Source organism: Rhinopithecus roxellana, chromosome 2, assembly GCF_007565055.1.
Source record: "Rhinopithecus roxellana isolate Shanxi Qingling chromosome 2, ASM756505v1, whole genome shotgun sequence".
Taxonomy (NCBI): Eukaryota; Metazoa; Chordata; class Mammalia; order Primates; family Cercopithecidae; genus Rhinopithecus; species Rhinopithecus roxellana.
Window position 1 is genome coordinate 16671237 of NC_044550.1, and position 27715 is coordinate 16698951.

General features: G+C 35.3%; 1 protein-coding gene across 1 annotated transcript; it reads right to left on the minus strand.

Moving 5' to 3' along the window:
• Positions 1-878: 878 nt before the first annotated feature.
• CXXC4 (CXXC finger protein 4) lies at positions 879-27715 on the minus strand. The gene is made up of 3 exons (XM_030913544.1): positions 27521-27715; positions 23533-24863; positions 879-4936 (listed from the first exon to the last, which is right to left on the minus strand). Exons 2-3 carry the CDS (start codon positions 24604-24606, stop codon positions 4892-4894), a joined length of 1119 nt encoding a protein of 372 aa, XP_030769404.1. The 5' UTR covers positions 24607-24863; positions 27521-27715; the 3' UTR covers positions 879-4891.

A 27715-nucleotide genomic window follows, 5' to 3' on the forward strand; every position in this document is an offset into this window, starting at 1 on the left:
ATTCAGGAACCCACATAATAAAAAGTATCTATCTTTTCTCACCATGTATATTCCAATTCTGTTGCCTTAGCCCTGATATTTTATATTTTTGACATTACACTAACAGAACACATGCTAATGTTTAATAAATGTATAAAAATGTTCTAATAGTGTTATATTCTATAGATATGAACTCTTTCAATTGTATGAAGTTCTGTGTTTGAAACCATAGTAAATATTTCCAAGATATAAAACCATGTTCTACGTATTTTTGTAGTTTATAAGGCATCAAAAAAACTGGACCTTGTACTGAGAAGCAGTGAAATAAGTGTTAAGCACATTCACTATCAACTAACCTGTGTGGACCACAATATTCCATAATAAAAAAAGTAACACAATAAAAATTTCATCTCAGAGTATTGCTGAGAGTGGCTGAAGACAGAATTCCAGTGTTTCATATTTCTTCATGCACATTAATGCTTTCAAGTAGCATCACCAAGACTTTGCATTCACGGTTAAAAAAAAAAAAAATGCCTGAGATGTTTTCTCCTGGCACACTTATGATGCAGAAAGGAGGAGAAATGTTTGGGTGCATTCAGTTCTTCCTCTATTTACACCTTTTGAGTTTTCAACAAAAATATATTCTCTAGAAACTAGGATAAGGAACCATGTTCTTTTTTCTTTTCTTTCAGTATATGAGAAAAAAATATATAAGGAGAAACAAAAAGAAAAATCCCTGGAGTGTTTCATGAAAGACTTATACAAAGCACTCATTCTACTGACATAAGGGCAAGTGTAGGATTATAAACTTTTTTATCATAAACAAAATTAAATTTTTATGATCATATGCTCATTGCTTAAAATCCCACAAATGAAAATTTATCATGGAAAAATAGAGATATTTTGAATACTAAAGTCCTTTATTCAACAACACAGAAATTTCACAAAAACAACTTTACTGGGCAAATTGAATGTGATTTTTTTTACTTTTTTTTTTTTTTTTACAGTTTTGTACATGCCCCATAAGTAATTTTCTTTAATAAATACACTGTTTTCCAAAACCGCTTTTTAAATAATTGCACAAGCATACATACACCTTACACAAATATCTATTAGAAAATTTAATAGATAACTGCACAGTTCAGAAGAGGAGAACACTGTGAAAGGAGTACATTTTGTGGCCCATGTTCCTGAAATATCTGTTTTGCAATTGTGAAAATGGAATCCCTCCTAATATAGTAGCTGTCTTTTATTCACTAGGAATACAGATCTCAGTGTGAAATGCCAAATTTAATAAAAAAAAAAAAATCTGAAACATTTAGCTGTTACATGAGAACCAACTGTTTGATATCACTGTGAATCTAACCATGATCAAAGACCCACTACGGCTTTTTGCTGAACATATTTGACCCTGAATAGTGTGTTCATTTAATGGCTTTCCTTTTTTCATTATTTGATTACAGATACTTATCAGCTTAAAGACTTTATACGCTTTAGCATTAATTGCACAACTTACATATCAGGGTTTCTGATTGAAAGGAAGAGAACATTTCTTTCTTTTAGTGATTGCTTAATATTAATTCATAATAAGCCCACCATCCCTCGTTCCCTATAAATGTGTTTAGAAGAAGGAACTTGAGTGTTGGGAATTAAGCAACCAGGAGACATCTTTACATACTCCTACAGTGGGGGAAGACTTCCTATTTTCTCTCCCAAATATGGATACATTTCTACTTTGAATCTGACTCCACTTGTAGACAGACAGGCAGAGTCCATCGGAAAGCCACTTTGGTCTGAAGGCTTAGTGAGAGGTTTGCATTAATGATGTTCTTCGTGATGTTACGGTGCTGAGTGACAACTGAAAAGGAAATTGGCTCACTGCACTATGTATCAGTGCCTCAAGTATTTACCATGCTCTCCCCAAATGCTGGCAGATTATGGCATCTCTCTATCCATGCCTAGGGAGGACAAGATCCTGTGTGTGTAAACCACTCTTACAAAGTTTTTTATTCAGTTTATCTGATATATAATTATTAAGTTGTGTATAGTTGTCCACACAATCTACATTCTGAATTTTCTTGAGAGTGAATATAAAGCATACAGTGAGGAATTTTTAAAAGTTACATTTCATTGGTATTTTTAAATCATGAAAAATGTAAACCTTCAAATCACTGCCTTAGGTTTATAATGATAAGATTTACAAGTTCTCAGTACATGGACATATGAAAAAGAAAACTAGAGAAAGGCCAGAAGAGTCATCTCTTTCTTCAACATCACCATGAGAACTTTATATGCACCCTACATTATATAAATGGAGTTTAACCAAAAACATTAAAAAGTGGGTGGTATAAAAGAACAATATCAAGAATAAAAAACATAAGAGAATGAATGAAACGCTAAACTTTCTCATTTAAGTAATCAACAAATTTTCTTTCATTAAAAAATGAATTGACATGTAAAACACCACAGTTTACAATATACAGATTCATTAGTTCTTTTAAAAAGCAAACAAACAAAAGCACACCAAGACATGCAATACTAGAATGTATTTTAGACTCTCAGTATACTGCTATGAGATCTTTATGTTATTGTATGCCTAATATAGCCTGACTAGAAGTTTGTTTCACTTCATTAATAACAATCATCATTTTCCAAAGAGCAAGGCAAGCTTATTCAAGTGTGAAAGTAAGTTTTCACTTACTTGTAATTAATTAGCAAATTGGTAAACAAAAAACAAAGAAAAATAATATAAAATAATGGAAAAACAAAACAAAACAAAACAAAAAACTCATACAGCTCTGATTGGTCCCACAGCGGAAGCTGAAATTCTAACTAGATAGAAACCCTGAAAGAAATATACATCAAGTAGAAAGCTATCTCAAAATTAATACAGTATATAGCACATTTTAGCTTGTAATCAGTTCATTCTCATCTCTACACATGGATGGGTGTAACACATCATGAGTTTTTCTTGAAAATGCTTGTTGACCATAACTGTGGACCATGTATTCATACTCTATGTGAGGTAAGTCACACTTGATTTTCAAATTGGCATGTGTGCATGCTTTGTCCACCCTCCCCTAATACTTTCACCATGAAACACTCTTTCTGTTTTTTAAAAAAATCTTTTCTGTCCTATCATATCCCATTCAAATCTACAACTAAATTTTTAAAAATATTCACTTACTAGTCTTACCTAATCTTTACAGCCTCTTTCATTGTACCATACCCATTCTCTTCTCAAATTATCTTTCTTTTCGTGATTTACTTTGCTAACATTTTTCAGCAAGCTAATGGATGTAGTGGGTTAAATCAACTGGCTAGTGGACAAAGAACAAAAAGTTGCAGTAGGCAACTTTTATACGCTACATATTTTTGCTTAACCCTGTTCTACTCCTGAAACTGAAAATAGTCTTTATAATTGAGACAAACAAAAATAAAATGAAATGTAAATATTTGTCCTGATGGGATGGTCTTAGGAAACCTGACTGTGATAAGAAAACCAACTCCTACATGAAAAGGTAGCACAGGTTCTATGAAGCATTAGATCCTTTGTGTGTAGATTGTAGGGGGAGGAGTATGTCTTGCATTTATGAAATTCCACAGACTGCAGCCCTGCCTTCTCAGGATGAAAGCGTCAAGTGACAAGAATGGAAATGGAAGCAATGGAGCATTTTACTGAGGGACTGGGGGAAGACCACTAGTCCAACTGGGTGGCTATGAGAAAAGAAAATAAAAAGAGATAAAATGCCTCACTTTTATGAATATGTTTAATTCTTTGTAAATTAAAAATATAGCAAGTCCTGCCTCAAGGCAGAAGCCTTCAACATATTCAAGTGTTAAAACTACCCATTTAATATCATACATGAAATGAAAACATTGGGGTAGTTTTTATTAAGATTTTTTCCTACAGAAAAAATAAGAAAACAATTAAGAAACAATAAAACGTATACAGCCCATGCTGGGCTGGGGAAAAAAGTCAGTTACAAATTTCCCCCTCCTAAGATAAAAACCACTGTTTTTATAAAAAAAATTATACAACTGATTCTGCATTTTCCAACTACTCTGAGTACTCCGCCTTACAGTGCAACCCAGGACAAGTCAACTACACTAAGTATTTGGGAGGTATACCCTTCTGTACAGCTCGTTTGTAAGCAATGCAAGTGCATAACCACTACTCTAATATAGTGCTCAAAAGATTAATTGAAACTTTCATAACATCTTCCCCTCTTATAACAATAAAACTGAAGGTAACTGGTGGATGCATCATCATCTTTTAGTCTTGTAAAACTTGGCATCAAGTCTCTATGGAAAGATGCATGGCAAAATGGTGCCAGTGCTGTTGCTGCTTCTAAACCACTGGCAAAAAATAGTTAAAGCTAAAATTTATTGCTCCAGATTTAACTTGCAGAACCATACTGTTGTGTACAAACTGTTAATCTCCATAGATGCTCAGACATGATTGTCTCCTTGTGTCTAAACACACAAAATACAAGCTGCTATCTGTACAGTTTACAGTACTGAAACACATATATTTGAAAATGAAGTATAGATATGTACTTTGCAAAGATACATGATTTTACAGCAGGGGTTTACCCAAACTTATTTTTTACAGCCACTTTCAAAATAGACAACAACTTCACTACTATAGCTAAATTACATCAAAGAAAGAATCAGTGTATTGAAAGTAAATAGACTGGCCAATTCTCCAAGCTCCCACATTATTTTTATGTCTTTTTTTCTTTTCCTTTTTTTTTTTTTTTTTTTTTTTTTTTTTTGAAGAAACCCCTATATGTAAAGTGAAAATAATTTCTGGATATTTTCTTCAGTGGTGGACTAAGCAGTTTCTTAAAACAAGACATTAGTTTGCCCTTCATTTCCAAATGCCTTGAAAATAAGATATACTACTGCTTTAAAAGAACCATCGGAATGCTTCAGCGCTGGGAACAGGTGTTCTCTATAAAAAAAAGAGCAAGAAAACAAGTTAAGCTTTCTTTCTATGCCAATATAAAATTAGATTTTTCTCCTTTACACTTCAATAATATTTTTAGCTACCAATATACAACATAATGACTTGTATATTTCAACATTTAATAAAAAGAAGAAATGCTCAATCTTATAACATGACAATAATTAGAATATTGAATTTAATGCTAACTTGCTGAATATACTGATTAAAACATATTGGTTTAAAAATATAGGAAATGCAGCCTGAAACACACATAGGAAGCAGAATAAAGGGAAAGTTCAACCTCTTAACCAATATTAGGAAGACCAGTCAGCACAGGTACTTAAAATCTTTATCTGCCTTGCAGAATGCCTACATCATTTTGAGTGGATCATCTTACTGTCACAATAACATGCACACAGAAGGCACAATCACATCATGAAAAAAGAAAAGATTCACTTTTGCTAGTTAGCTTTCTACATTAGTCATTTCTAATGATAGATATTTATTTTGTATTTTTGTATTTCTAAAGACACAGTCAGCTATGCACATGGTCTTAAACATGAGTGAGACATATAAGCATTCTATGCAGTTAAAATGACTATGATTAAATTACTGTGCCTCTAACCACCCTAACAAAAATGCAACCGAAAACTGAAACTGAAATTTAGGCCACTGTTTCATGTACAAAAATCACAATATATACATACATATCCAATTATGCAAAGCTGATGTTCAAAATTCAGTTAAGTAATTTATTCTAAAGATTTTCTTAAATGACGGAATGATAACAAATATCAATATTACCTGCAATACTTATCAATTATTAAATTCTAATGAGAACTATACTGATAAAACATATCACTGTTTCAAAGTGAGTTTCTATTTTCAACAAATTAATAAATATAAAAAGCAAATTGATTACTAATCAACGATATTCAATGAAGAATAACCACCCTATTGAATTGTAAACATACCATAAATGGTTTCTCCAAAGAATTATCAAGCTAGCACCAAAGTATAAACAATCTTCCTAATAAAAAGCTTATAGTTACTACAAGGTTTTCTTGTTAGGTAAATGGTAGTTAAGCTTGAATTTTCTATGTACATTAACATCCAATAATTCCTCATGCCATATCCTTCTTTAAAATGTATTCTAATGGTATACATAAAACAATCACATGAATATGCAGTGAAGATATGCAAGAAACAACAAGCTAAGAATACATTCTCCTGTAAAAGAAAGTTGATTTTATTCCTTAGACCAGCCCAACAAGCCTGTATAAATCGTAAAATGGCTGCTAAGGATAAATAAGTATATAAATTGACATGTTGAATGTAAGTGCCAATATATTTACTAGGTAAACAAAAACACATGAACACATACATATACACACATTCCTTGTAATGCATCTTAAAATATTGTTAATAGCACTTGATTTTTGGATTTCAGAAAATAAATACAAAATTCTACTAAATACTCTCTAATAATTGAGGTTAGCTTTTATTTACTTTCTCACACGTGTTATTTGGTTGACATTGTCCTATTGTAATTATGTCATCTAATAATAAAAGTATTGATTAGGATTTCAATTAGAAATCAATAAAATATTTTGGAAAGCAAACCTGCTTTTCACTATCTGTACTAAAATAATTGTTAAAAAGACTGTCCTAACAACAAACACAATAAATTTCAAAATCACTGTATTAAGAACAAATCATTGATAAATGACTATCTTCCTACTCCAAGTTTGCATATACGTATACAGAACAAAATCTAACCGAGCAGCGTTTCCTAAAAGCACAAACAAAAAAGTTCACTATTCTCATGGAAGTTGTACTGATCTTATTAACATGTTACGTCTTACTCCTGATGGTTTCATCGGTTTTCTCCTTTCCAGCTCACTATGCATACCTGAATCTCTATCATTTGATTTAGTTGGTAAGAAAAACCCCTTCACTACTCTCTAAAGTTAACTTTTGAATAAAGGTAATAATTATATGCTTTGATTACATTAATTTAATCATTATTAGGAAGCTATGTGAAGTAATAAGAAATAGAACATTCCCATTCTAATATTCATGCCTTATACACATACAAAAGCAATAAATGAAAACTTAAAAGTTTATACCAGATGCTAACTCACTGGCTGATGCCAACTAAGAATAAATCTCATATAAGTATGCACACTTATATAAATGTAGTCATTTCTAACAAGATAAGTTAGATCCAAGCATATTCATGCAATTATAGATCTATGGTTACAGATTCACATATGAAAAATAAACATGTGCATATATATTCATATATATTCACATTTATGTGTATATGTATGACACAGAGATGCCAACTTACTCTCAGATGCCAACTGGAAACAAGATTATAAATATATACTTATGTAATCTTGTATCTTGATAAACATATATGTTTACGAAGATAAACAGCAAAAATATATGGAGTACATTTTTTAAATGAGATGAAGTCCTTATGTCTTAGATATACTTTTAAATCTCTTTTCCAATTCTTGCTCCTCCTGTGCCCCTTTCAGTTACTCAATTTTATTTGTAACATTTAGAAAAAGTAAGCTTATAAAATGCCACTTAGGGTCAAAGGTCATTGTTGTGGGGAAAAAAAGATAATCATTTCTCAATATCTGTTAGCAGTAAAGATTAAATAAACAATGCAAACATGAGAAAAGCAGAGCAAAGGTTTTCTACACTTACTTGATATTACTGTGCATCATGATATTACTATGCATACATTGAGACCAGTATGCATCCCCAGATGTAAGAATATGGACAGTTTATTGCAGGAGAAGTGAGAAGGTAAGCAGGGAAGCCTCTTTTAAAAATTATTTCCTCCTTATGTTAAGATCCTTGAGGTCAAGAAGCCTAAAAATGATTAGTTGGGAAATCGCCAAATAAAATATGTGAGAAAAATCAGGAAAACTACTGGTGCAGTAATTAGAAAATAATCAAGACACACACCAGAAATTTGTAGTAAGGTTTCTGTAACTAACAGTTGTATTTCAGGATTTTAAAAGTGTCAAAACTCTTTAGGGTCCTGTAGCCTACCCAAAACAGATGTATATTTAATCTCCTGCCCAATTTTCATCAGGAATACAATGGAAATGTACTTTAGGACTGATTGAGTTTGTTTCAGCCAAGCTGGGTATAGCAACAATGTTTTCATAGATAAAATGTGGAGTTAAAACTATAGGTGTCTAACTAAGTTTATACTAATTTGGGGACACATATTTTTTCATTCTGTCAACTAATGAGGTTATCCTTGTAAGAAGACTTCTTTTTAAATGGTGCGGGGGCTCAGCACACCAATGTGGAAGATTAAATACCCTGACCAGCTAGCTACCTTTGGATTATATAAATTCAAAGTCCCAGCTAGGGATTCACACTCTTGATGAGATTACAGTGACTTTCTGGATCTCAGTGTTGCTTGCAGGGGATCTTTATCCTGAGTGACAGGAAAGCCAGATTCCCCTGAAGAGAAGGGGGTGGGGAGGTAAAGAATAGAATTGAGTTGATCAGCATCCTTTAAGGCAGCCTTCACTGTTCATGCAGGTGCAAACACTGACAAACAGCCATCTTGCTCCCAGGAGGCCTGTGGAGAAACCTGCAGTCCCAGCTCTCTTTCCTGTAGTGCTGTAAAGCACAGTGTTCCACAGAATTCATCCCTACACAAGCCAGGTACAACACTACCCTCAAGTCTAAAGGAGTCTTCTGTTTCTCCCTAAATTACATGAAAAATAAGGGAATTTCCTTGAATAAAAGAATGATTAAAATCCAAGTCCGAGTACATTTTATATTTACTTTTAAAAATAAATTAAAAAATTAATAATGTTCCTGGCAGATATATATTTCAGTTTGATTTTCATTAAATCAGCAGTGAAGAAATAAACAACCTAAAATAATAAAGAATACGAAAGGCTTTCACCTTAAGGATTTTAGCATGTTTCTCTTTTCATACCTGCGAAGCAGTCACATGGAAAGTGGTATCTTCAGGTGAAGAATGCATCTACATATTCTTGTTATAAATATGTCAAGTCTAATAAAACATCAGCTCCTAAAAGGTGAACACTGGGTATCTCTAACTCTGTGCATATGAGGATATGTGGATTGGCCATTCGTATCTAGGTACAGTGTGTAAAATGTAGCAATATTTTAAAAATTGCACTTAAAACTTTTAACAATGTTAGACCTGAGGTTTCAAAAAGGAAATTAATGATAACTTTTGATGCTGAAATTCACCTTAAATACATACAATTTTAAATTGAGATCATGATTATGACCCTAGAAATGTCTAGAACTAGAGTTAAACCTATCTTTCCAATAGTTATTCATATACTTTCAAATCAAAAATTTCAGTGACTCACCTAGGCCTTCAAAATTCTACTGTGAAACAAGACGGCTCTCATGATTTCCAACTGGAGGTCACTATTTGGGGATACCATTATTTCTATACTGATCAAAAATAATTTCCTGTTTTCCCATTTCTTCTTAAAGAAACAAAAGTCATGAAATCATTTTATGATTCCCATATAATCATGAAGCATGCTTTTATCCCAACCAATCTTAGGTTCATTTCAGGCTGTAGTTAACCAATACCACCTATTGTATAACCTTTTGAAATACTGTTTTCACTATGAGGAGTCCCACTATAAGTTTCTTAGACTCCTGGGCATCTGAGGCCTTGCTACTGGAAACCTTCACTGTATTCAAGTCTATCATTTCACACTAGAATGCAAAGACCTTAATGAATCACTGAAATTCTGCAGTAGAAAGTATGCAAATAAATATGACAAAACATAATAATGGACCCCATTGTTTGCCTTTAGTTATTCAATTATATAGATTTCATTTGTGGCTACATATAAAACTTTCAAACTTTAGAAATTTCTGGATGAACAAATGCAAGAAGGTTCCTTATGGTGAAAAAAACTACCTTTTTTTCTGATTTGATTCACGAAGAATGCTAAAACATTGTTATACAGGTTCTTGATTATATTACTGACAAAATTTCAAAATCTACTTGGAGAAATGGGAAATTGTATTACACATACAGTATTGTGAATGTGAACAACGAGATTGACACAAGTTAATGCATAGTAATATGAATCTTTGAATAATTAATAATTATGATATAAAATAATACCAAGCAAAGGTGAACACCTCCCCAACAAGCTTTTAGCAGAAAGATGTTTCTGTATTCCATTTGTAAATGATAAATTTTAGAAATCATAGTCTAGTAACTATAATAGAGTTATTAGAAAACACTGGTATAGTGTAGGCTAATAATATAAGAGAACCATTAATGATAATCACACAGTCCAATAATTTATTGCTATTATAAACAAGACAAGATTTTATTAATAATATCTAAATTTAATATTTGGAGTAATATAAGTATATACTGTTTCCATTTTTAAAATTATACCTCACTTTTTTCTTCTGTGTTGTAATAAATCCATATTATGTATTTAATGTATAGCAGATTAATTTTTCTCATAATCCAGATTCATTTCTTACATAACTGTATGTCTTTGGTATAATCACACCTTATTTTGGTCATTATCTAAATATAAACTAAAAACAACTTTCAACATCATCCACTAACTGGAATATTAGACCTCTATTTAAAAAGGGGGAAGTACCAAATAACTAGATAATTATTTAAAGCCGCCAACTTTTGGAGGCTTTAAATATTATTATAGGAAACATTCCATATTTCGGTTTCCAAATTGCCATTTGTGACCAAGATTTCTCCAATTAACGATGGAGAACTAGAGATGACCTTTTCATTGATAATTGATTCTCCCTTGGCTGTTACTCCTGTTGCTCTCTTTGCCTTGCACTCCTACACTGCAACCACCACAGTCACCATCACCACTGTGACAGCATGATTTTAGACTGTGACAGTGTGACTTTAGAAGGTAAACCTAGCTAACTTCTGAAAATGGAAAGATGACTTTATATATTATGTTGTAAAGGCACTAAGTCAAGTCCATATGGTGATAAAGCCTGTCATGAAAACAGATGTCTAAAGGAGAATGTGTGTACAGGGTGGGAGTGGGTTGGTGGGAGGTAAAATGATAGACAGATTAACACCACGATTCACACTGGTCCAGAAGTGACCAAAAAATATACCTACTTTTGGCCATAGATCTAATGTAACTACTTTAGTTAAGCAAGTCTCTTGATAATGCTATGTGTGTATAATTCTATTTCAGTTACATTTGGTAAAAATACTTTAAACCACATCATTCTAACAAATAAGCAAATTTAGTGTATTATAAATGGGTACTTTAGTGGCTAAAATGTTCTTACCCATATAAAAATAAAACATAGCACGGTGGTACCATGGTAAACAGAAAGAGGAAAATCTTTCAATAATTCACAAATTTAAAAGGTATTTATCAAAACAATTTTATATATTTAACCTTATGTGTAAGAGAGAATGTGAAAGAAAATTAGAAGTAAAATTAAGATTTATAAAGTAAAAATTAGGTTAATAAAATCAATACTATACCTTCAAGAATGATTGAAAATATTTATATATATTCGTATGTTCATATTTCATTTGTATGTATACATATGTATAAATATATGTGGTTATAGACTCTAAATAAATATATGTGAATATATATGAATATATATGTGTGTATAAAAGTTCAATAATTCAACTTCTTCTCAAGTAATTCCTGTTGAATGCAGCAATATAGCATTAGGTGAGTTCATTGTGAATTAGCCATTGAAAAACAATGAGGAGTCTTTTCCAGACCAAGTGGTTGGACAATTTTGAAGATCTGGTTAATTTTAAAGCAGTCAGTGTAAATATTCATATAAAATACTAGAAAATGAGAAGTCACTTTATCTTAAGAGGTGATGTTTAACCTGACTATCAAAGCTATGATTTGGACACCCTCTAATTTATATGAAAATAAAGTAGTTACACTTAACCTCCATAAGCAAATCAATATGGTGTATCTCTTTTATTATTACAGTTCTGAGATCTGAGAAATATTTATTTCTTAATTACATAAAAGTGAAAATAAGTTTAATAGAAAATTTCCTGTTAGGCTAAGTCAAGTAGCATTTTGGATGTAGTCACTGAACTTCATGTGGCTCAGAACCTATTATGAACCATACAACCACTGGGACAGACTCCGCCTAAAATTCACAGCATGTTTTACATTTATGAACTACTGAAAGGAATTTAGAAAACATTAATTCTAAATATTTCTGTCAACTAGATGCTATCACCAAAATAATTTACTTTGATTAAAACTATAGTTCTAAGAATAACATGTAGCTTTTGTTGTCCCTCCCTCCCTCCTTCTTTTTCTCCTTCCTTCCTTCCTTCCTTCCTTCCTTCCTTCCTTCCTTCCTTCCTTCCTTCCTTCCTTCCTTCCTTTCCCTCCTTCCTTCCTTCCTTCCTTCCTTCCTTCCTTCCTTCCTTCCTTCCTTCCTTCCTTCCTTCCTTCCTTCCTTCCTTCCCTCCCTTTCTTCTTTCCCTCCGTCCCTCCCTCCCTCCCTCTCTCCCTCCCTTTATTCTTTCAATTGCCATCATATGGAATGCTCAAATTCACAATCACTCTGACTTTGACTTTCAGTCTTTTCTCTTAATTATCTTTTAAAATAATAAAATTGAAAAATATACAGTCAACAATAATCTAATTTTTATCAAGTCTTTACATGTTTCTTAACTGTTTAGAAATATACTTTGGTTCATCTGTCTCATCAAGAAGATAAATACTATTAAGCATTTTCCACTACCATAACATCATGGTAGGCATTTGCTCTTGTGCTGGAGCACGCAGATAAGATTATAATTTCTCCTCAGGAAGTTTTCATGAACTACCTCTTTTTCTATAAGTATCATGTGCTCCATCCAGAGTATATAAATCTATGTAGAACATAGCCACATTCAGATAGTCAAATAACTAACAAAGGAAATTAATACGTTTAATTTTTCACCATAGGATTTATAAGATGTAGTGACTGATATCCTTTACATCTTCATTGTTCGGTAGCCTTTTTTATATACACGATTCTGTATTTTCTTAGAAATTCTCCTTATGATTACTTAAAAAGTACACTGATACTTTGTACTATCAGTACATTATAGGAGTTGGATAGCCCCGAGCTTCCTAAACACTGTCATTAGTTTCGAGCGCTCATTTTCCCATCTTGGCCTTTCCATGTTTCTAATTGCAGATTGTAGACTTGAAAATTACTTTTAAAAATATTAAAAAAAAAAAAAACTGAAAACATACTTAGTTTTCCTGCAATTAGATTTTCCATCATGATAAATGATAAAACAAAAACAAAAACAAACAAACAAAACAAAACAAAAAAACAATGCTTAGTGGTTCTAGTGGATCTAAACCCAGACCCATGACACCTTTCCATAAATTCTGAGACATTAACTATTGCTTCTCATTTCTTATTTAAACCAGACTCAAGATGACCTTAAGTATGCCATTTCTTTTTGCCAATATGCCCGTTTCTGATTTCCCTTAAATAGCAGCAATCCTGTAACCTTCCTGTATTTCCTTCCTCCCTTCCTTGCTTTTATCTTCCCTCCATCCCTCCCTCCCTTCCTTCTTTCCTTCCTTCCTTCCCTCCCTCCCTCCCTCCCTCCCTCCCTCCCTCCCTCCTTCCTTTCCTTCCTTCCTTCCTTCCTTCTTTCCTTCCTTCCTTCCTTCCTTCCTTCCTTCCTTCCTTCCTTCCTTCCTTCCTTCCTTCCTTCCTTCCTTCCTTCCCTTCTTTCTCTCTTCCAATATAATCTTTTCTCTTATTCAGGTAAGTTTTCCAGCACTCTGTAAAATATGCCTTGAAATAAAACAGAAAATATAATACTACAGAATCACATGCGGTAGCAAGGCAGAGATCACATTAGTCTGTGTTACTTATCTAGATGTGGAGAACTAAACCAAGGATGAATCAAGGAATTCTAAGGCTTTTAAATAGGTGTGAGATTGCTTACAGAATTTTCTAAAATTTCAACGTTAGTTTAAATGTGGCCATTTGTCCATTTCTTGGACTGAAAATTTAAAATATAAATAGGGAGGCCGGGTGTGGTGGCTCATGCCTATAATCCCAGCACTGTGGGAGGCTGGGGTGGGTGGATTACATGAGGTCAGGAGTTCAAGACCAGCCTGACCAACATGGTGAAACCCCATCTCTACTAAAAAACTACAAAAATCAGCCAGGCATCATGGTGCACGCCTGTAATCCCAGCTGCTCAGGAGGCTGAGGCATGAAAATAGCTAGAACCCAGGAAGTAGAAGTTGCAGTGAACTGAGAACATGCCACTGCACTCCAGACTGGGCAACACACCAAGACCCTGTCTCAAGGAAAAAAAATATATATACATATATATAGTTCCATATATATATACATATATGGACTAAGGACTAAGACCCAGAGCTAGATAATTACGTGGGGATTGTAAACAGAGCAGGAATGAAGAACATTTAGGGTTATTTAAGCCAGGATATGTGTGTGTGTGTGTATATATGCATGTACATATATATTGGTATACACATATGTATGTATACATGGAACTTAAGTCTTGGAAGATAACAGTTCCACCTAAACATTTGTTAAATTGAATTGAATTTATCAAAGGTTTATTATGTGCTAATTAACACCATATATTCATGAATAGATAGCATAGGTACAGACCTGCCTGGAATAAGTAAAAGTACACTATTTGTAGAAACATTACAATTTTACTCTTTATCTTGTTAACATTGTTCAAATATAATTTCTTTCCTTCTACAGACTTGTTCAATAGTGATGCTGCTGTTGCTAGATTAGTGTTTTTCAAACTTGACTGCAACCAAAAGTTATGAATACGTTTTACATAGCCACTCAGCACACAGATACACACACATTTCTTTAAGTGTACATAACTGAAACAGAAGTTGAACAGTACTTGCTATTACTACATGTGATAAGCTCATACATTTTCTGCTCCATTCTATTCTAATCTACTTTCTAAAAAATCATGATGGTAAGTTAAAACATTGGTTTCATGGACCACCAACATACTGTCACCTGCAGTTTGATAAACACACCTCCACACTATAGAAAAATGGATTCATGTGAAAAGAATCACATGAGGAAAATCTAAAACCACTCCACTTCATAATGAATTTAACTCTACATATAGCAGCATTACAAGGAAGAGCTAATGTAGTTTTCTTATGATGGAAACAAGCCAATATTCTCTCTCTTGTTTTTCATGGACTAAAGGTAGAGCACACAAAATATTTCATGTTTAATGGAAGACTCCACAACTTTTCACTTCTTATATACCTACATATGACTGTTAATTTTATCCTTTTTTTCTTATCTTCACTCCATTAAGATAATCACTTCTCTAATTTAACCTATTTTTTTTAAAAAAGCATTGCCAATAGAGAAGTTATTTCCAAGCATAGTTATTTTTCTACCCCGATTCACCCACACTAGTTCTTGCCATTTCCAAATGATTAAATTCATATGGTCTTCTATTCACTTAAAAATGTATTTAATCTTGTCTCATTCTCTAAATTTTGGAGAAAATATATCTTCTCTGGCATTTGCCAGATTTGCTGAAATAGAAATGTCCATAATTTTTCCTAATCTACAAACATATATCCCTTTCTCTTCTCATCCTTCTTAGTCCCTATCATTATAGTATTACCAATAATCCAGTTGTGGTTTGGTGGGGTTTTTTGGCTTTTGTCTTTTAGTCTTTGGGCAAGAAACAGCACTTTCAGCACCGTCTTTCCCATAGTCTGACACTTTACTTTCTCAAGAATGTTTTCTAAAATATGAATTTTAATGCAGAAGAGACACAAATGGGATACCATTTTCCACCCATCTTGGAAGTATTCTCTTTTAGTTACACTTTGGAATTATTCTACCAAATGTTTCAAATGCATAAGTAAAAATAATAACATCAGCTATAACACAATCTGTTTTTTCTTATCTCTAACTCATCTGCCACTCCACTCAAGCCTCAGCTGACTCTCATACCAAAAGTATTGAGTCATCATTAAAAAAATATATCTTTTAAAAAAATATTTTCTATCATCTAAAAAAACTTTTATAACAGCTGAAGCTAAGCATAAATCCATAATTCCATCTTGTCAAAGTTCTTTCTATATACTGCATTGGATTCTGACTTAAATATTCCTTTCTCCTTTGTTTCTCATCTTTCTTGGTCAGCATTACAAATCTTTTAGGGCTTATCACTATTTTTCCCCAGAAAAACACCAGCTATTCCTATTAATGCTTAACAACAGTCCTCATTTTAAAAAATATTCTGTTTTTAGCAAAAAACAAACAGAAAAACTTCACATAGCTATTTCACTTTTTATGTAAAATGATTATCTACCTGTTTTATTTCCTATGTATACTCATATGTATATATTTTCCAATTTTCCAAATTTGTTAAATATGTTCACTTTCCAATATTTGTTACACATGTTTTCCAACTGGAATTCATTTCTTTCTTACAAAAATTCTCTTGACTTCACAAATTCACATTTAGAATATCTCTGTGTCTTGGAAATAAAATAGTCAAATAAAAGTACTAGGTTAGTAATGTGAAACATACACATACATCTATTGAAATATATAAAAATTAATAGTGGTGATATGTCTGTGGTAAGGAAGGAGAAAGAGCACTAAATAATTGAAATTGGCTCACCACATTGACTGACTTCGCTGGATAATATGCTCAGTTTCCTAAGACATTTGACAATGCAAGTACAGGAACAAGGAAAACATGTTCAATTAGATTTATCTCTTTCCAAGTAAACTCAAGCCATATCTTTGCCAACTGCGTGATTAAAACAAATATTCAAAAACCACACACCACTAATGGACATCTGGACTTTAATGTCTGAAAACTATAAGTAACCTGTTGGTTTGTTATCTATAAATACAGTTGCCTTATTCTCCATTTTTATTGATGGTTTTAAAATTGGACTGAGAAATCATATAGCATCTTTTAGTTTGCCAACAGCATTAAACTACATATATTAAAACGTTATATGGTAGGTTGATATCACTTTCATCTTATTGATGAGGAAATAAAGTTCAGAGAAGTTATGCTGATGTACCTAACATTGTTCAACTGTTAAGTTACTTGATACTAGTGGCTCTTTTTACAATTTCTTATCTATCTGGTCACATGGAGCACATACAATTTTAAATAAAAAGAAATTAAAATCTAGGAGCTTAGTCATATATTTCCTGATTATAATTTATGTCGTTTTTTATAAACCAAAGAAATACATCTTGAATATGAGGTCTTTGTAAAAGTAATTGCTTGCTTTGCCACAGTCTCTTTAGTAAAAAATGTATTGGGAAATAAACGGGTTAAAGATTAAGAAAGGGGAAACCAAAAAATTCAGCAGGCTTGATTTCATACCTAGCTATGGATTCTCATGTTCTTAAAACAAATTAAGAGAAAGCCCATAAGTTTCACAGAGGAAAATATATTTCTCATAATGTTTTAAAGTAGAAGTTAACAAGCCTGCTGGGATCCTTTTAGCCCCTGCAGAGCTAAGTCTTCAACATTATTAAATGGCTGTCGCATCTGAAGTATGGTACAACATAACTCAATAAACAACAGAAAACATATGATGCTGAATGGAGGGAGGTTTTTCGATTACCCTGAAGAATAATTCAATTTCAGGACAGGTGTTTGCATGTGATGGAACAAGATATGACTCAAGGATAAAATCACTCTATGCCCCTCCCCCAATATTTTGAAAATCCTAAGAAAAATAGCAAAATGCTAGATTTAAAAGTATGTTAAAAATGGGCAGAAACACTGAAGCACAAATGAAGGAACACAATTACACATGCACAAAATTCTCAAAATTTACATGGATTACAAAAAATATATACTTTCCTGAAAACAATTTTTTATAAAAGATTATGCTTCCTAGAACACCCTGCTTCCCCACCTAAGATCATCTGGCATGTTAATCAGTGACTAAAAGTCACATTACTAATAAAATTTAGATTTTATTTTCAGTTCATTTTTGCTTTTTTACAAACTAATCTGGGAATATGAGAGAAACTATAAAAGAATTAGTCCTTTCTTCAATTTGTATATTTACATGGGCCTTCAAATAAATCTTGAATTTAACTCATGACTTTAACTAGATATTTCTATATGACAAATGCAAGCGTTTATTTTTGGTATTTTGCATAATGCGAGTAAAAATAAATCTGAGAAATTAAAGCATATCCACTCATATTGAATAGTAGGACATTAGTTCAAGCTTTTTCAGAGCAAATTAAAGTGAAATGTTTCCTGCATATTCAGACAATCTGACCAATTGAGGTTGAGCAGTAAATTCTAAGAGCACCAACAACTTTAGACAACTTTCTTAAAAGCACACTTTCAACCTATGCCTGAGAAATACTCAAATAGTATAACCTTTAACTTTGTATCCAGAAAGATACTTTGTATCCAGAATATTTCAACAATGTTTCCACCCCACCATGGATCTTCAGTCTGGAACCTGTTAAAAAATGTTCCAACTGGAGCAAACATGGATAAAATGCCTGTTCTTTTTGCATGCCTTTCAATTTTCAGTCTTACAGGCTATTTTATTAAATTGTTCTGTACTTATCAATCTGTAAGTCTGACTATGCAAAACTTAACTATTAATTCAGAAAAGTAGATGACTGAGATTAAACAAAATATAGAGAAATACTTCAGCAATACATTATTTAAGAACTTGAAAAGCCAGACAGCTTGTATTTCTTTCATCCCTAGAAACACTTTTCATTCTTAAAATATCCAAATATTTTTCTCGGATTAAATGGAAACCTAAAGTTTATTTTTTTTTAATTTGCTCTTATATGCCTTGTGTTTGCTTGCTTATATTTTGTTTGATGATGGTTGAATTTCAAACATTCTTATAGCATAATTTACAAATTAATTTTAATTGCTTTATTTTACTATTCCTAATTGCCATCTAAAACATGGCTTAGGATTTACATGATGGTTGGATGGGTGAGGGTACTGTTTTCAATAAGGAAGTATTAAAAATGTACGCTTTGTAAGTTTTCAAACTGACAGTTAAAATTACACGTATTTACTGTGTGTACAACATGATATTTTGAAGTAGATAAAATACAACTTTAACTCCCTTGTATTAAATCCAGTGACGGAAAAATAATCTCATTGAACTTGTATTGCAGTTTGATGCCTTGGCCACAAATTCATTTGTAGCTTTACTCAAAGACAAAATTTTCCAAGCTTTTTCTTTATTATTTACAAAATTGAGGTGCTTTTTCCTATATTATTTGTATGTTACATTCTAATATTAATATACTCTCATTTTGTTTGAATTTTATTGAAAAATTTCCTCTTTCCCTTTCATACTTAATTATATATTTGCATTTTTTGGCTAAAATAAAAATATTTTTCTGCTGGTAATTTTCTTATTCTTGAGACGAAAAATTGAGGACTCATTTTTAAAAAAATTATGACATAAAAGAAAAATTGGTGGATGTTTCCATTTAAGACACGAAACATTTGCATTTTATCCACAGATTTTTTTAAGTCAACAAACCTCAGAAATGTATATGTTCAATTATTGAATCATTTTATTAACTAAAAGCTCTTAGTTTGAGTGACACACCTATTTTACATCTGGTCTACAAGTTAATTTCCTCAGGAGGCAGGTGCCACCTTCCTGCACCCATTACAGATTGTGCTTTGTTCAGAGGTTTACAATTGCCATTTATGGTTGGGGCTCTTAGAACTTAACAGCATATACAATATGTCCCTCCTCCCCTATTACACTCTTCTGAAGTAAGTTATCAAGTTTGAGACAGTATTTGAATTTTTTTCCACCAACCCCCTTAGAAGCTCAACCTAACTTGTGGAAAAATTACTATTGGCCTGTACATTCGGCAGATAGATTTTTAAGAGATAAAAGAAAGTAAAGAAAAAAAGAATGGAACCATCCTCTTCCTGACTTTCCAGTTTCTCAATGTCTTCACTATAACCTGCCCTCTCTAGTTTCTTCACCAGCTCAAGGAAAGCCTCAGCGGTGGCAGTGTGAAACTTACTGCAAAGAGAGCCAAGATTGGGGGCAGGGAAACCTCCTGAGGCACTGCTTACTAATGTAATTCCATAAATCAACTAATGGGAGAGAAACCAGATCTGTGTGGTCTCTAATGCTGTCCCACAGAGATCAATCATGTCACCTGAACAATGTTCAGAGACTAAGAGGCTGGGGTTGCCCATGGGACAATTTTATCTCTTGAGCCATATCAGATTGGGAAAAGTTAGAAGTATCAGAAATGTAACTGTTGCAAATATAAAAACTGAAGGATTATCTTTGCAAGAGACAAAGTGTTATCATGTAACTTATAAGGATCTCCTATATGATCACGTTTATTAAAACATCTAGGAACTTAATATTTTTCATTTAGGATACAAATTTTTAAAACAGTTTTTGTCACACAAGGGGCAGATAGCATTTGTAAGGATTGCTTTGAATAATTAGTGGCTATTTTTTAACAGAGTAATTGACTTAATGAACAGTGGTTATGCAAATACACAGTGCACAGTATAACAGAAAAACTAAATGTTTTGTGTGCATTATCATATCAAATATGATCAAGGGGGTGATTTTATAAACACATTACTAGGGCATCATAAGATGCTCTTAAGGTGAGACTAAGGAGAAAAATAGAAGGCAGTTTTAAAAGGAACACTAGAGAGGAGGCTTTGAAAAAAATCTGGATGAGAGTCCCAACATATCCATGCCAGTCTGTCTTAATTTCAGTTTTCTCACCCTGAAAACAAAAATGACTATCTCCAGTCTTTGGGATGTGAACAAGTCAAAGGGAAGAGTGGCACACGAGGCTTGAAGTGATAAAGAATATATGTTATTATTATGATCCAGATGTTAATTGGCATCCATAATTCAAAGCCAACAAATATTAGCTATGGAGTTTGCATCTGGCACCCACAAGTAATATCCACAATGAGTCCCCAAATCACTGCCCTCAGCCAGGAATCCATCCAATTTCTAAAACATTTTCTCAGATGAGGATGAACCAAATTTAAGAGAGAAACCAGGTCAGCAGGGGAACTTTTCACCTCCCTGCAATTCCTCTTCCAGCTTTGGTTCAGTCATGTAAGCCCTGTCACTCTGACACGTGCTCAGCTGGTTTCCTACAACCATAACTGTATTTGCAGTTTAAGGCAGTCATGATGGCATTGTCTTTTTTAATGATCTAGATAGAATCTTGTATAATTTTTTTCAACTTTTTATTTCTATTCGCCAAATAGTATTTCGCTAATAATCTTAGCCTTGAAACATGACCCATGCTCTGATAGAAGGAGTCTGAAGTTAGAAGATCACCTTGAGAGTTCAAAGGAAAAAACCAGCTTCCTCTTCCACCCATACCCCACCTTGTGAAGATTAACATAATTTGTGTGCATGAGAATTTTTAAAAAGAAGAAAATGTAATTTTGTGGGATTTTGTCATCAAAATGCCTGAAGAACTGAAATATCACATCAAGCTTGTAGGAAAACCATCACACACAAAAAAATTACACCAGCACAGAAATTTGTGCAGAAAACCTACTGGTACTCATATCAAACCCCTCCAGGGTAATTATTTACTAAATAAATCAGAATTACTCAGTTACTACATACCCTAAATTGGGAGGCAAGTAGTGCCATGAGTCTAGCTGAAGATGAGGCCTAACAGCAGAACCAAACTTATAATTCTAGATACTACATTTCAGGAGGAAAAATAAAAGCCATGTTGTCCTTATCATTTGGGAATAGAGAATTTCAGTACGAACTTAATTTTAATTTCCCATAGTCCTTAGAAGTTACAATAAATTAATCCAGAAAAGAAGATTCAAAAGCTATTTTTTGCCACCTAAGAAAATGCATGGACCTGAATTATAGTTGCTATTCTCTTTGCACAAAGAAAGTTGCCAAAGAAAATACAATAAACCATCCAGGAGTAAAGTTAAACTTTTCAAAAAGAGCTGATGCATCTTATAAAGAAAAATAAATGCAAATGCAATATTTTGATGAAATTGATCATACCCAATAGTGAGCATCAACATAATTCTGATATTTTTAGAATCCTAGAGTGCTATCTAGTTTGATTTACACAATTAAAGGTTTAAAAAAAACCTGTATCTTCTTTGTGTTCAAACCTGTACCAAAGATCTTTAACCCTTCTCTTTATTATTTTAAAGACTGCTTCCCAGTTCATAAAGAAAACTCCTTTAAGCAGTACTCACAATTTTTAAAATAATTTACAGATACCCCTAAGATAACTTGTGAGAGCCACTCTCATCCTGCAATTCACCCCACAGAATGTTAAAATGCTAAAGCACAGAATGCTAAATCCACCACCTACAGTCTCATGTATATATGAACATCTAATTATCTACCCTGTAAATTTTATCAAGAGACTATAACTACTTGTCCACATTTCTTTGCTTAATATACCATCAAAGTAATTTTCCTGTGATTTTTCATTTTTCCCCTTTTTTGTTTTGATCAGGACACAATACAAAATTTGTATCCAACATATCAATTTCTGTATTTAGCATAATTCATAGCCTAATTTAACAATTACTTTAGTGAGCATCTGTACAATATCTGTTTTAAAGACCTGTAGGTAAAAGAAACTATTACTGACCATATAAGGTATCAACCAAAACGGTGCTTGGTGTATAGACCAACTTTGTAACCACAAAATGGTTACTTTGTCCAATGCAGAGCCCAAAGGAAATACTTTTTTTGTAACTGAGTTTTAGAAATTATTCATTCTGAAACTATATAAAATAATTTTTTAAACCAAATCACTCTCATCTGCCCTGAAATTAACTAATTGTATCCCTTTATTCTATGTCACATCTCCTTAAAATTTGCAGGTGGAAATCCGCTTTCTACAGAGTTTCAACTTTTCTCCAAAAATATCAGATATGCAGAAAATGAAATAGGAAACAAACATTTTGCCTTGATGAGTAGAAAAACGATACTAGAAGGGGGTAGGAAATCCCCTTCTGAATCCAGGTGTTCAGCTTCAATGAATACCGTTGTGTGGTTTGTTACTGTTTTTTCAATGAGAACAGGCTTGTGTGCCACAAACTGTGTCCTCACTTTTATAACTGGGCCACTAACCTAGCCTGTAAACTTGCATAGGATGTGATGTGTCCAGTCCTTTGGTCAAAGATGCCCCACCCTTTTTAATGAGGAGGAGGAGGCATTTTAAACTACCAAGGGAAAACATTGAGCATACTGAATGTGAAACTTCTGATTCTTAAAACCAATTACATTATTTTTCCCCCAGGGATAAAAAGGAGGGCACTCTATTAGAAGGGCGGTGTCACGTGAAGTGCAGCTGGGGCGGGTGGTGGAGAGGCCAAGCCTTTCGCAAACCACCTACAACTCTTACCACCTGAATGAAGCTTCTGAGAAGGGGTACTGCATCTTGAAGCCAGACAAGAATCCCTGAAGGGGAGAGGGAGTGAGGAGGGAAGGGGGGAGACTGGGAAACAAGAAATCATCTCTTCTGACCTCTAGTGAAGTGCCAGGTTTTTTCTTTAGCTCTTCACATTTTCTAAATTTGCAGATCTGGTGTCCCGTTTTGCGATTCCTGCAACTGCTGCAAACGCCACAGTTGATGAGCCTCTTGCAGGGCACGCAGACCCCACACCTTTTCCTCTTCTTCTTGGCTGGGTTGGCTCCGCCAGCTCCCCCTGAGGAGGACGAGGAGGAGGAGGAATGATTCTGCGGGCAGTCTGCCAGATTGGCAATTTGAAACGCACTGTCTGTGACGGCTGCTGAGGCTGCTGCGGGGGAGTGAAGGGCTGTCATGACGATGACCCCTGGAGGTAATGAGATGCCCCCTAAAGCCGGGATAGCGGAAAAAGTCCCCACGCGCTCGGGGAGATTCATTATCTCTGCTTCAGCAGCGCCGCATTTGAGCTTGTTCATGCATTCCCCCGCCAAAGGTCTGCAGTGTTCAGGGGATAAGGTGGAGAGGAAATTAGTATTTGCCATTTGCAACGACGGCTCTGGCGGGCAGCCAGCTTTCCCCAGCCTCTGGGACTCGTTTCGGTGATGCATGCTGGTCCTGCTGCCGCCGCCGCCGCCGCCGCCGCCGCCGCCACCGCCACCGCCGGCGGGGAGGATTGCCGAGGAGGAGGAGGCGGAGGAGGAGGCGGCGGAGGAGGAGGATTTCCTGCCGCCCCCACCGCCCCCGCCCCCGCCCCCGCCGCCGCCGCCCCCACCCCCGCCGCCACCCCCGCCGCCGCCCCCACCCCCGCCGCTGCCCCAGAGCATGGCGGTGGCGGCGGCGGCGGTGGCCGCGTTGTCGCAGTTCCAGGGGGACATGCCGATGCGCGCGGCGGCCGCGGCGGCGGCGGCGCTGCTGGGGAAGATGGGGGTGGTGATGCGCGCGATCTTGGCCGCCTGTGGGAAGGCGCCCCCGTTGGTCTTGTAGAAGGAGGTGGCAAAGGAGCGGTAGCGCTCCATTTCCGAGTTGTAATCCACAAGGCTGTTCAGAGCCCCCTCGGGCAAGTGGCTTTCCTTGGGCAAGCCCGGGGCCTCCGGGCTCGGCCCGGGCTCCACGCAGACATTGGTGTTCATGGTGCAGGGGGGGAAGAAGGGGTGCAGGGTGGAAGTGGGGACCGCCTGGTCCGACACCTGGGTGGAAAAGGGGGAAAGGTGGGGGGGAGGGAAGGGAGTGATGGTGGTGTTGGGGTGGGGGCCGAGGCGGGAGGGGAAAGTGGGTTCAGGTGGGGAGAGCAAGGTGAGGGCTGCTTTATTCCTCTCTGGGGCTCATTTCCACAGACGGTGAATTCCCAGGCAGCGTCTTCCTTTGCATTATCCTCCAACTGTTACAACTAAAATAAAGAAAGTCATTCCAACGAGCTGCACGAGGAAAAAAATTAAAAATAAATAAACAACCTCCCTCACTAACCCACCGCAGACAGCGAAAGCTCCCACATTCTTCCATCAGGTCCTTTGCATAAGAATCACCAAGATGTGACCCCCCCAGCCCATCCCCCCAACGCTCCCAACCCCCCTCCCTTCCTCCCCACAGCAAACCACAGCTCCTCCCCCCTATTCTTATAACCCTCCTGAGAAAATGTATTAATAGCCAGGATACCCAGGGAAAGAGGGAAGAGGGGGGTGACAAACGCCTAAGGAAAAGGGCAATTGGAGTGCTAAAGACATGCAAATCATGGGTGGGAGGGCGATACTACCTAGAAGCAGAGGGCATTTAAACATTATGAAATGTGTGAACAAGTGCTGCCTGGGCATGCAAATGCTGTAAAGTAGAAAACAGCAATGGCCCTATGAGGAAAATGAACAGGAAATTAGCAAATGAAGTACTGAGAAAGTCTACAATACATCCGAGTATAAACTGTAAGCAAACACAATACAACTGAGAGCTAAGAGACTGCCCACATACAATCTGAACTAAAGAGGCAGGGAAAAAAGAACTACCAGCTGCCACGGTGTCCTTCTGTGTCTGCGGTCATTAGTTTGAATCCCAGCACAGCTGGCTCTGTTAGAGTCTTAATTCAATGGACCAAGGACAGGTCTCAATTGTACAAGCCATTTGGTGGTGGGGCTTGGTGGGGGTAAGAGGGTGATGTTCTACTTGATTTTTTTTTTAAGGTAGAAAATAAAGATAAGCCACATAATTACATATATACATATTTATATCAGCAATGTCTCAGGTTTTAAACCAAGTGCCTGCAGCCTCTTTAAGAATATTCCGAATCATTCCTAATAGAGATTGCTGTCTCTTCCCAAGACAAGAAGAAAGCATGGCACTTTTTGAAAAGGATCTCTCACAATCACTGATTTTTACATTGAGTAAAAGGGGGGGGGGGGGGGCGGAAGCCCTTAAGGTGTTCTTTGCCAGAGAAAAATAACCATTAAAATTATTTTTAAATTGTGCTCTTTTAAGAGGAAAGTTTAATGTTAACTGGGTGTTTGCATTCATCTCCTTGCTTACAGGCCATTATTATGCTTTAGGAAGAGGTATTTTAGTTGTTTATTACAGAGGGAGAAGTACATCACCACCTTTTAAGAAGTAAAACAAAAGCATAAAGTGTATATTCACCTAAAAAACCAGTTTCTTTGTTTCCAGATTTTTTGGCCAGAATATCTTTTTGTGATATCTTTTGAAGCCCATAGATTGGTCTATAATGTAGAGTTCAGGGAATTCTACATGGGGGCCCAATAGTCTCAGTCTCAAATATTCAGAGTTCAAAATGGTTATCAATTATAGTAATTATGCTTATAATTAGGTTAATGAACCAGTTTTGCCCAAACTCCAAGTGCAAAAACTTCAAGACCTACTGATGAGGTGCCCTAAAAAGAGGGGTTTATGTAAACAAATCCCTATTAGGCAAAGTAAATCAAGATAAGGAACCTCACCCCAGGCTGGATTAGAAGCTTGCAGGCGTCTTTCAATCACAGCAAGTCTCTAATCACTCAGGAACCACCTCTGTGGTTTCGCATTAGGGAAAACTGCTCCCTTCTGAGGTCTGAGGGCAATACAAAAGGTGCCCCCAAAATGCTCTTGGCTAAATATTCTTGATGCTTGGAAGGGGTGGGGGAAGACACAGCAAGAATATGCATATAGCTTCAGTTTCTGCGAATCACATTGTAACTGCAAGACCATAATAACTGCTACTCAGTAAAAACTAGTTATGTCAACCATGCATTAGATATCATCACATTGAGTGGAGGGAAAATTTTCAACGTTTTAGTCTTTCGACCTTGTTCCAAATAAAGACATAATTTAATGTCCCTTTTTTAGAGTCTTAGAGTGGTGTTTCCAAACACAAGCTTTCCTTGCTTTTCTGATTGCCATCACCACCCCCCTTCCTACCTCAAGGTTTAATACCACCAGAAACTGGAGAAAATGATTATGCCCAGTATCCAGGTCATTATTGTTTAATCAATGCATCTCTGGAGCATGAAAAAGGTATCTAAGCCACAGCTATTGTTTGGATTTTATTAAAAAAAACAAAATAAAACACACACAAATAACTATAGTTCTATGCCAAAGCTAAATTAGAGATCCATACTTCATGATCCTGTTTTGCCTTTAAACAATGTGACTGTACATGCCTAATATTGTATGTCTGGTCTACCAGAGACATAGAGATCAAAGGTCATATTTAACATTCAGGAGGAGGGGCGGGTGCAGATTAATTAATAAATTAATACAGCGACGCTTTTTCTTGCTGGAGTCCAGCATTAATAATCTACTTTCACAATCCCAACGGACAGCAAACATTTAAGAGAAAAAAAAAGCCAGAGAAAGAGAAAGAACAATCACTTACCAGTCTCTTTTTATTTGGGGAGCCTTAGAATTTGCAGACGCTGCCAGTCTGCCTTTAATTAGTTGCACATCACCCCCTAACACAAAGAAACACAAATCCAGATGTGTCTTGGCAGCTCCCAATTACAACTTTAATACTTGTAAACAAACTGTTGGGGAGGGGGGATAAATAAATATGCGGATCAAAAAAAATACCTGTAAATGGCTTTTTTTTTCTTGTTGCAGAGAGAAGGAGGAGGAGATGGTGTTAGTGGTGGGGGTGGAAGGAGGAGGAGGTGGGGGGAGAGGAAAGAGTCGAGTGTGAGTGTATGTGTGAGAGCGCGGGGCTGTTGTCGGTGGTCTCTCCTCTCCCAGCGCGTTGCTCTCCGTCCGTCTCCAGTCGCTGTGTGC